At 34.6% G+C, this 12,251-nt stretch overlaps 1 protein-coding gene across 5 annotated transcripts in view; it reads right to left on the bottom strand.

Moving 5' to 3' along the window:
* Positions 1–12,251, bottom strand: part of PIBF1 (progesterone immunomodulatory binding factor 1) — a 105,262-nt gene that overhangs the window by 2,081 nt on the left and 90,930 nt on the right. For all 5 annotated transcript variants that reach the window (XM_021548014.2, XM_021548013.3, XM_021548017.3 and 2 more), the window contains one exon: positions 1,742–1,918. In XM_021548014.2, coding sequence (XP_021403689.2) covers positions 1,742–1,918 — 177 coding nt within the window. The remainder of the gene's footprint in view (positions 1–1,741; positions 1,919–12,251) is intronic.

The following is a 12,251-nucleotide window of genomic DNA, read 5'->3' on the forward strand; positions in this document are numbered from 1 at the left end:
ATAGTCCTATGGGTTACTGCTACACAGTCAGGATTGTTTGTGGCAAATTCAGTGGTGGTTTGTATAAAATAGAATAGGTTAATAGAAATAAAACTAATCAAGTGGAGGTGGAACAAGATAAGGACTATTTTGCTTTCAGGATTGGGTATAATCTCTTGAATTAGTGAGCACTGTCTCAGTCTGTTGTCCCTAAAATCATTACTTTCTAGTTCCCTTTTCTGACTGCTCTCTATTAATTCTTTCCTCCAAGACTTAAAAAGCATTCAGTTTAAAAATCTACTTTATTATTTTTGAAGACCTCAGTTACAAAATCAAATCTGTGCTATTTGTGCAAGCATTTAGAATTCTGGAAATTGACCTAAACTGGCAGGATTTTCACAGGACTACTGATTTCTTTTCCTATCTAAGAAGAAAACCTGTGCCATATACCCATTTTCAGTTCCCTACTCCTAAGTCTGCAAAGGCTAGAGTTTCTCACAGAGAAGTTGGTTACAATTCCTTAATGTAAATGCAGTTTTTCTGGATTCCTACACAGTTTCTATATCCCTAAGTAAGACAGGACAGATTATGCAAGGAAACCCCAGGTCATTTACACAAACTGTTTGCTTATGTTTCGGATCACTGTATAGCTCCATCAAAAACAGAGTTTGGGCAGTATGATTTAGCACTACCGAAAGGACTATGGATGAAACAGCACTGGATAAGCCTGTGTTTACTCTAATAATGTTATTCAAGCAAAATCTGAATTCCTAAAAATTCCTAAAATCCCCCAATGTCCTCACATCATGTCCCAGAGATGCTACTGTTTCCTACACCCAGTGGCTGGTGTGCTACACTACAAACCCATATCATTTAAGACACTGTATGTTAAAGTCTCTACCAGGAAAAAAATAAGAAAGACAAAATGAGAAAAAAAAAAAAGATAAAAAAGAAATAAAGAGTTCTCTTTGGACCAAATCAGCACATATGCTATGCAATGTAGATACATCCAGTTCACCGCAGAGAAAGGTAGCATCATGAAGTTTGTAAATAAGAGTTGTGACTTGCTTTGTGATTCAGCATTGTAGTTTGGCTGTCTTGAATCTATCAGTTCAAACACAGTCATAGTCAGAAACTTCTAAACCATTTTCACGAAACTTTCCAATAGCAGAGGCATTAAATCTGAAGTGGGCCACTTCAAATATTAAAATTCAAGCTTTTAGTTTCTGAAGGAATAAAACAGGGTTTTATACTAGTTTTATAACATCAGGCTTCCTTAGCAACAGAAGCGATATCAACACTGGTGTTCTAGTTTTTATATATATTTAGATACACACATACACATTGATAAACATCAATTTAAGTATGCAGAAATATACCTATTTCCTCACTCCTGCTTCTCAATAGAGACATGCACAAATTCCACTTACATACAGTCATGGTAGATTTAAATTAGTATACATGGTCTGTGAATCCCTATAACTATTAAAATCTCGCTAGCCACTCAGTATTGTAATACAACAATGGTATTTTTTTTTTAAATACCTGGTTTGCTGTGGCTGTAAAATATAGAAAGAAACCAAATAGCTAAAAAACATCACACACTCTAATTTTTCTCCTCAACACTGACTGAGGAGACCTGAAATACATAAAGAGCTGAATTAATTGCACATCTCCCGGAAGGATGAATCCACATTTTTCTTTTTAAAAAGCGAGGAGAACCATCAGAAGTCTTTGCACTTACTCTTATCATAGTACTTACAAATAACGTTGGCTTAGGTGTAAATATATTTTCTTCTTCATGTTCTGGCAGCAGTTTTACCACAGGGATTGATTGTTTTCCAGTTGTACTTTTTACATCAATATGAGACTGAGGTAGATTTTGTTCACAGCGTTTACCATGTAGAGTAAAAATTAACTGCTTCATTTTGGCTAGTTCCTATAAAACCAAAAAAGAACAATGCTAAATTATTAAGTTAAATTAAATTTGAACCTATAAATATTTATTTGTTAATAATAAATTTATGTTCACCAAACATGGATCAGTAAATATAAAAAAGAATATATACTGCCTATAATTAATAAGATTACTACTTAAACCCTAGCAAAGTAAGAAAATAAAACAGGCACGTGGATTTACACAACTCAAATTCTGTCTTGCTTAAAGGCTATAAAAGAGAACATTTACTGTGTAGTAAGAAGCACATTATCTCTTTTAACTTAAACTTCCATTCCACTTGAATTCTTTTGCATTTATTTTTCAGACTAAGGGAGTGTACAAAACTAATTTGAATTACTGTGACAACTTGTACTTTTGAGCACTAGATCTTGCACAGAAATTTTATAAATACATTACTAGAAATATTTCTTTATATTCAGATTAGAAAATAAAAATCAATGAAGAACCTTTACAGGATGTACAGCAAAAAGAGGATCAGAATGGAAAAGAAGTTTTGTGAAAAATGAAAGTTCCAGTATGGAACAAGGAATGAGAACATATAGAAATGCAGCCTTTTTTTTGGATATCCTAGTAGTTTGCTTTGAAAACAATTTGAATTAAAAATGTAATCTTTTCTTAATACTTAAATCTTAAAACGGATTACTCAAAATGTACAGTAGTGTGATAAAGGAAAAAACATATAATTTTCTGACTTTACTGAACATCATTTGTCATCTTTCACCACACCTACCTTCTAACATTCCCCCTCCCCCCCATGTAAAAGGCATGATTACCATAAAATAAGTTACAGAATGTAAAGCATTGATTACTATTATTACTATTAGTAGTATTATTTAAAGCATTCATTATTGTAGAATTAGAAGAGCAAGATCAGTAGAAAAGCCTTTCAGTGTAACTTTTGAGACAATTTTACATGTTTTAAAATATTAATGTTTTGGTTTGCTTGCTTTTTACAAATGGTGTTGTCTTCAATAAGCAACTGTTACTGTATTAGCCTTATATATAATTAACATTCTGTCTCATCTCTCAGCCAGAAAAGGGTAATTTGTGTTTATAGCTGAATGACAAGTATTTGTTAAATCTTACCTATTTAATACCTGCTGGAAAATTACATTGATGCACTTTCTATTTTCACTGAATTATCAGTAATCAGTTAAAAAAAAACCCTCAGCCTTTTAAAATACTCCTGCCATATACCTTCTCTCTGTCCACTGCTGCCTTTTTCAAGAAACAAAGTCAAAAGAAACATGCTGAAGCCTTTAAATTGTGGTACAGTAACTCAGTTATATGAATGGAAGTTACACTCCACAGACCAGCTTTATCGAGTGTACAAATTGTTCTTGTATCTCAGTCATTTAATATTAACTATTTGCATAATTCAGCCATGTGTGGTGGCATGTTGAAACAGCATGACTGCAGAGCAGCTGTTTAAAAGGACTGCATAGCTGATGCCAACATGTCTTTCAAAGTTGTAAACTCTGCAAAGATGTTGCCAAAGCAACACATAGACAGAATTTTTTGATGAAAATAACTCAAGCAAGTATACAGCAAATAAATACACCATCACAGGAGATTAAATTGTACATAAACAATGTTTTGACATTAGCAAATGGTGTTCCTATACTTAAACTATGTTATTCTGTGGACCAAATAGTTGCACGTTTGAACATGGCAAAACCCAAAAACTGTCACACAGATTTATTTCAGAAACAGAGTTGAAACTTGTATGTGTAGGGTCAAATTCTCTTGTGTCAAGATCCACTTGGCAGTTTAAAGTCTTCTCTACTTAATAGAATCTGTGCTGTACTTGACAGCACTGTCTGTTTTCAGACTTGGAATAAGCTCTGGAGAGTCAGCTCTCACACAAGCTTCCCTTGTGACAGCAGGATTCTCTAATGTGAAGCTATAGGAAAGAATGACGGGGAGAGGGGATGAAAAATTAGTCCACAACAATGAAGCTATTTTGACATCACAGCCAAATTTATCAAGAGGATTTAGCTAAGGTTGTCTTTATATTTGTTTCAAACCCCCTCCTCATTTAGTAAGACAGACCTTAAGACACTTGGCAAAATAAATAGCACAAGAAACACTGAATCCAATAGAATTATTGGTATGTGTACTGCTAAACAAGGAAAGAAAATTGCCACAACATATTTGCAAGAGATTTGCTGTATTCAACACAGGAAAAACTGCAAACAAAACTCTGTCTTGAACTGCAGTAATTTTAACCATCTCTTCAGATTTCTGTACTCCTGAACACAATCTTAATTCTTACCTTCACTTTCAAGTTCCAAACAGTCATGAGTACCTGCTACTGCTGGCATGCTACCTTGATTCTGTAAGTATTATTTTCCAATCTTAAAATCCAGCAAGTTGGTCTAGAAAAGTAGCAAGGAAAAAGCAGCTCTGGAGATTGTACTTAGCAGAAATATGTGATTTGTTCCAGTGGGAACAAGACCTTGTGAAAGAAGGGGAAAACAGGTAGAGGGTTCAAAGGAGATGGTAAGAATCTTTTGTGGAGAAGGACATTTACTAGTTTCAGGATAAGCTAAGTAAAGGAAGATGTGAAGAGAAAAGGATGATTAAAATCCTTCTACTTTTTATTGTGTCAAGTCCATGTTTCTATGTCCAGGCAGAGCTGTGCAAATTGTTTACTTACAATATTCCTTGCAGTTACTCAGTGCACTGTAGAAAACAGTGATGCTAAAGTTTTGCATTTCTCAGTTTCTCTGGGGAAGTATTTGGTCTTTGCCATGCTGGCTCCTGGACATATAAGCATGCTACACAAGACACACATCACTGTGTTGAGGCTTCCAGGTCTGAGGACTTTGGCTTTGGACAGCCATACAGAAATCATTCTTGGGAGGATTATGAGTACCAACACCTCTGAGTGGATTCACCCAGCCCCTCCCTGGGTTGGCTTTACACCTTTGGTCTCACTGTCACAAACTACAGGAACACAAGCACCCACTCACCATTTACGCAACATTCTGTGGGGATGTGGCAGTGCAGATACATGAAAAACAATGCAGCTGGCAAAAAACGGTGGGTTAAGATGACACAAGGAAAAACGTAACCTGTGCAGCTGGCACAAAAACAGTGCTTACATACAATTAGTGTCACCCACACAAACAAGAATCAGGACTATATTATTAAATATTTTGCAAGTCTGCCCACAGCTACCCAATGAATTTTTTTTAAGGATGTTGCTCTGTGTACCAGCACAAGTCCAAAAATCAAAGTAATGAGCTATGTGACACATTAAGTGAGATTTCACTCAAACTTAGAACACCTAAATTGCTATATCTAAACATAAGTATCTAAACACGAGCTAATAATTGAATTTTCCATTATGGACAATGTAGCTTGGAAAGTGACTCCATTCAGAACTGGGCCACTATTGGTGTTGTAACACTAGTCTTGTTGATTAGGCTGCTGTTAACTATAAAGCACAGAAAGATACCTCACCACACACCCCTTCATTTTGATACCTAAATTTAGTTGTGATAAGCTGAATCCATTTCTCACCTCACACTCCTTATCATTTACTTTTCTCAGGCTTCTACTTTGCCTAAAACAACTTTCATCCTGAATAGCCAGTGTGCAATCATAATTCGCCTTGCACACAGATTTGAAGTATCAAATTAATTTTCTTAAAAGGAACTGTGTTTTTAGAACAAGCTCTCACACTACAGATTATCTACTTGGTCATTTTTCCAAAACATACAGAGATTCATACTTTAGAACAATCTAACATCCTGTGTTCCACTTATGGATATTAATTCATATTTAGTAAAGATTACTTGAACTATAAAAGAATACTTGAAAATTCTGCATACATAACCAGAAAAGGAGCTGGAATTCAAAGTAACTCATTAGAATGAATGGACTGAGAACACTGGGAGTGATATAGCAGAAGGTGAAGTAAGGTAACATGTATTGCATTGTAAATAGAAGAAACTACTTTCTCATTTCCATTTATATTTGGTAAGTTATGTCCAACAACCTTAGTTAAAAATAGCAAAAGCAATTTTGTATGCCAATATACAAGCAGAGAAGGAGATATAAAGGTTGGGCTCAATGATCTTGGAGATCTTTTCCAACTTTAGTGTTTCTATGACTCTTTATTAAGGTACAGACAAAGGATAGACAGCAGTCTTTTCCACAGTGTCCATTAATTAAAATGTTCTCTGGTTTGGCATATTTCCCAAATTCTACCTTGCTGATTTATTAGGCTAAATACTGGTGTTGTGGAACTAACTGAAAATCATCAGGCTTTAAAACTGTTAAAAGAACGAAACAAGTAGTGTAAGTAATTTTTAAAAGGTAAAATAAAAAAGGGTATTACCTACACATACTTCAGAAAATTCAGAGACTTTCTAATGATGTTTGAGCTTAAAGTAAAAGTAAAAATAAGCTGTAGTTTATTTAAAATAGATTTTATCTGTTATGGATAATTAAAATAGTACCTATTAAAATGGAGATTGAAGATCAGTTTTGGAATACAAAGGATAAAATTTGATTCCTTCAACCAGCAATGCAACTAGAAGATAAACAAATGCAAAAATAAGACATGCAGCCATATAAAATATAAATGTAGTTTGAGTTACAGATACTATAAAAGGAACTCTATTAACATTGGTTTTGATGTCCTTGATACATACTCAAACATACATGTACCCAAAGTGCAGTTTACGTCTTCCTAATTCAAAATGAATAGAATATTAGGTATTATAACAAAACCACAACTTACATTGTCATAGCAAAATGAAAAAGAACTGTCTCACGTGGGAAATGATTGAGGATTAAATAGGCGCTCTTTTATCATGTAACTGATGAAGTATGTGAAAGAAATGCCTACATTAATTACTGTAATCAAGTATAGTATCAAGATAGTAATTCCTTTTTTTTCAGTGGATTGTCAACAGATTTTTTTTTTCTTTCTGTTTCTGTCATGAAACTATAATCAAAGGAAGAAAGAATCCTCTGTGCGCACTCAAAAGCTTGTGCTAGCACTTAATATTATATTTCTGTATATATAGTTATAATAACTGTGTAAATTTATATAAGCAGTTAATGAGACATATCTATGTATATATCATGCTCTGGAAGCAGATGCAAAATAACAGTCTCAAGAAAAAGTAACTGGCTAACAGGAATCAATCACATACATGTCAATTCTTAGGTTCTTACAGCAAGGAAGTCTTGCATCTCAAATAATGTCCATACAATGATCCTGAAAAGAAGTGTTACGTAGATCAAACAGTTGGAACTCCTCAGTAAGAAGAGATATATACCTATCTGGTCTCAAGATAGCTCATTCTAATGGTAAATTAAATGGCTTTTTCATATCACTAAAATCTGACTCTTTCCTCATGCAGTAAAGCTGAAAGTTACTGGACTCAGGCAAATGTCCTCTAAAGCAAAAGCAACACTGATAATAGTATGTTCAGATAACTGAAACTGAAACTTTATCATGGCAAGTGGCATTTGACTTTTGGCTACATAAAAAAATCCTACATATAGGAATTCTATATGTAATTTAAAATTGCATATATTTATGAATTTAAAATTACAAACTTCACTTAGACTATAACTCCATTTTGAAGCAAGAACTCATATTGTGGAAGCTTAACAAGAGATTTCTGCCCTAGAAAATGTATCAGGTTCTGGCAGAACCACTGAATTTTGATGACTGACAAGTGTTCCCAGAGAAGAACACAGCATAAAAGAATAGCACAGAAAACCAATTTCACTGTCAAAATCAGATGAAGGATAAAACTAGAAGTCTTCTCCCTCAGGAATGCTGATCAAAAGTTAAGGTCTTTCAAAATTTGCGAGTCAAGCACTAAAGTGATGATTTTAGATGTGTATTCTCACTCCCAATCCTTAAGTCTCCTGTACTGTGAGAGCAAAGCATGTATGGTCAGGACCTCCTTTGGAAAGCTGGTATTCTTCAGTTTATCTGCCATATGGTCCCCATATGGTTAAACTACAACTCAAAATAAAATATGTATCCAGTCTGGAGTTTAGACTGCACACCCCCCATGCATGGAAGGGATTGAACAAAAAAGTCTTTTGCTTCACAAAAAGACTTTTAGTGCACCACGAGACCAGAGACTGGATTCTTCTCAATGTGGAAGCCACATAGTAGCTTGGAATGTAGCAGCCTGGTGACTATTATGGCTGCATTAATTTATAAAATAACATTAACAATAAAGCCAATAAATACATAAGAACATACATGTGAGGGAAGATAGCCATACTGGCATGAAAAACATATTCATGGCAAGTCAGTGCAATCTGTCTTCACATGCACGTTCCCTCTTAGTTATTCAGCTATTGTAGTCTTCAAACAAGTCTGCACAGGGAAAAACAGAGTTCAGAAATTGAAGCTAGAGGTTTATTAAAGAACCTTGATTTGAGAAACTTAAACCAGCATTTAATAATATTATATTCATTTAGTAGTCATTCTGTAAAGAGCATATTCCGGAATGATTTTTCAGTCTCTGGAGAATTAAAGTTCATGTTCAATATACGAATTTTCAAGAGAGGATTCAGAGAAAAAAATGAAGTTTTATACTTCCTGTATCTCCTTCTTGAGGAAAAATTATCCTAATCTGGAAAAAGGCAGGGCAGCTGACTTCACAGTTGGCTGTCTCAAGGTGTTCACTAGGATCAAGCTTAATGGGCATATCAGGTAATGGTAGAGAAAATACTAAGGATATTGCACACTACTAAGTCCTGTGCGGTTCCTTACTTGGATCCTTCTTAGACTTCTACTGTAACTCTTGTGATAGTAAAGGGATTTTAATAAGTTATATAATTTAATTCCTAATACTAAGGTGGACAGGGATCTTTGTGAGAGCTGTCATTGCAATGTGGCTTTGGAACATATGACAACTCTGACTGCAGTTTGGCTTTGGAATATGTGATTGGATATTTGGTTGGATTTCCTCACATGCATCTTGATATCTTCAGTAATAATATTTAAAGCTAGGCAAACTTGTTTGTCTGATCCCTTTATATTGCTGTTGGTGAGAAATTCAAAAGTATTATTAATTTTGCTTATTTTAAATGAGATTATGATAAATCACACCATAATGGTGCCTGTTTCTTTCTTCTGACTGCAAATCCCTAGATGATTTTCAGGTGTAGTTACCTACACAATATATTTTAAATTAGGCAAGGTCCATCTCTGCCACTTAGTCACTTAACAAGTGACTTCTCAGATGATCTTTACACTGGCAGTACTCTTTGACAGCACTGGAATTCACCAGTTAAAATGGAGGTAAACAAACAAAGCTTACTGTATGGATTCTTGGCATAAACATATTTCTACACAACAACAGACTAGATGACTGAAACAGAACCTGGTTCTACCTTTCAACATATGCAATGACTTGCATAGAGCACTTTGAAGTTTGAGTATGGTACTCAAACTTTGGAGTGCACTAGAGAAAGGAGACATATGTGTCATTATCAAGGAATGAGACTCTCAAGCAAAAGTAGTACCTACAATGTCTCCTCTTCAGGAGTGCTGAGAATTCACACAAAGAACTGTAACTGTCCTTCAGAGGTTTTATTTCTGCTGGAGAAGATAGGCTATAGCCTGGAATGAATTATCAGTTCCCTTTTTTGGCTGGAAGTGATAAAAAGACCAACACCATTAACATGAATTCACAACACTGGACAGTAACAGCCATTAATGATGACAAGTTGTGAAACAGGAGGAAGACATTGCAGAAACACCATTTTGACATGACAGCAAAATGAAGCAAATGGTCAGCCAGTCCATTCCCTTATTCAAGACTGCAGACAGATAGGAAGCAGTGGCACAAGGGGTGCAAACTCAGCTTCAACAGTGGAACCCCCTGAGCTTGGGCCTACCAGAAGTAGAATCTACATCCATAACAGAGCTCAAAGAAGATTTTAACAACCGCCTATGAAATCAAGAAAACATCACAAATCATTGTTCAATCCTTCAAGTAAGGCAGAGTGTATTTAACATAGTCACATCCTAATTGCAGCTGTGCTGGAAATACAAGAACTCAGCAAGAATTTCAGTGTGAGAATTGCACATATGGTCATCTAAGGCACACGGATACACACTGTAAAGCTGGAAACTGGAACAGTATGAAATGTCCTGATCAAACAAATGAAGTTGATAACTGGGTTGTGGAAAGATGCACCATATGCAGGATGTTGATAGCTTCTCTGCACTACACTTCATTCACTAGTTCTCTATATCCCAGTGCATATAAAAACCTTAAAATGAACTGACAGATCTGTGACTATATGGTTTTACAAACTACTTCCAGTTTTATAAGGTGAACACATTAGAACTGTGACAACAATAAAATGTTCCAGTCACTGCAGAGAACAGCTTCTATCTTTACAGATACATCAAAATATTTGCTGATTTCAGCTGTATCTTAAATTTGTTCTTAACACTTTAACTTATGAACAAAAATAAGAAATAATTTGTTTCATAATTCAGAACTAGTATATCTAATTGTTAAGGTTTTTTTACTTTCACAATACTTTTGTATTGTGGATCAGAAATATATTTGTAATTGTAACTAGGACTAATTCTCCAAATACTTTTTTTTTAATCTGACCCATTGTGACATTCATTTACTCAACATTTAATAAAAAATTTGCTTTCTTGAGTAAGTTCACCTAACAAGAAATGGATGCTAACATGCTAATGTATTAAAACAGCCTTATTTTCATACATCATTATGTAGAAGTTACAGTATTTTCTGAGATGGTAATATTCTAGTTTAATTCTCCCTGTTTTTGCTATTTCTTACAGAATATTTAAATTCACTTTCCACTTCGTAATAGTCAATTGCAAAAATAAAATTTTTACACAGCTGGATATGCAGTAGAATAAGACAGAAATAACCAATCCAGGAAAAAAAGAATATAACATGGGATACATGTTGAGAAAATCTGAACAATTTCAGATTAATCAACAATTAACAATTTCTTGTTTAAAAGTTGATCCCTTCAATTGAAAACCATATAATTTAAAATACACATGCCAATTCCATCCCATAATATATATATATATATATATATATATGTTGCATTTTGCCTATGAAACCTCCTATTTAGTATACAACTGCTTACTGTATAGCCCTGTGAATAGAAAGATAATTCTTGCAAGAATATATATGAAAAATAGTAACGCATTCTGAATAATACAGCTCAAATAAAAGAATCAGTGCTATTAAGTCCTTCCTCTTACTAAATTCAGTACTATTTGGAATTCAATTTTTATTAAAGCTTGACAGCAACAAAATAGATAACAAAAAGATGAGAACTACTGCTTAAGAGCATATTTTTCTTTGTAATAAATGAGCCAGAAGCTCCTCTACACTCATTTAGCTATGTAAATGTCACTTTGTTTCTCCAAGCTTAAAGCTGAGAATAGCTCTGGGGCTTACTTGTGATGCAGAAATGTTCCTGTAATCTACTTAGAAAACATGCAGAACATTAATAGAAACTAGAATCTTGGAACATAAACGTAGCATAAGAAAAATGATAATTACTCTGTGGCTTAACATTTAAAAAGAGAGCTATGCATTGTACATCAGCACTTTTTAAAATATAAAACAAGTTGGAGCACATAGTTGAGCAGGAAGTCGTTCACTTTAGAAACACAAATAATTTTGACATTATCGTGTACAATCTTTTTACACAGAAAAGAAGGGAAGAGGCAGAGATAGAGATTGTTTGAAGGCACCTGTTACCAATCACATCTTTTCATTCGTGTCTTCCCAACCCCTGCAGATAGCCCTTCCTTCCCCTCTCCCCAACAAAGCAGTTTTCTCCTTTTATCCACTAAGCTTCCATCCCTGATTAAACACGTACTGCCCTCCCCCTTACGACTCCAAAGCTTTTTATGAGCGTCTGAACTTCTCTCCATGTCTGTTTTTTTGCAGATGGCAGCTGTTGCTACTCTCCAGGTTCCTAAATCCAACATATTGGCTTTCTGTCCTAGGTTATTCCTAGTCAATCTTCTTCAGCATAACTTAATTACAGCTAAGGATAGTATTAGCCAGACTTTAAAGTATGACTAATAATGAAATGCTGAAAACTCATCTGGAATTCTCAAGGTCATTGCTGAGATGGAATTAAAATCTGGGCACAGAAAATTTATTAGTGAGGGGTAGTCCCCAAAGGCAACATGAAAAACAACCCTGGTAATATAGAGTGGAATGGTCAAAGTAAGGTAAAGCAGAGATACTTCAGGACACCTTGCATTTCCACAAAAGAGGAAAAAAAGAATAAAAACATCTGA

The sequence above is a fragment of the Lonchura striata genome, chromosome 2 (assembly GCF_046129695.1).
Source record: "Lonchura striata isolate bLonStr1 chromosome 2, bLonStr1.mat, whole genome shotgun sequence".
NCBI lineage: Eukaryota > Metazoa > Chordata > Aves > Passeriformes > Estrildidae > Lonchura > Lonchura striata.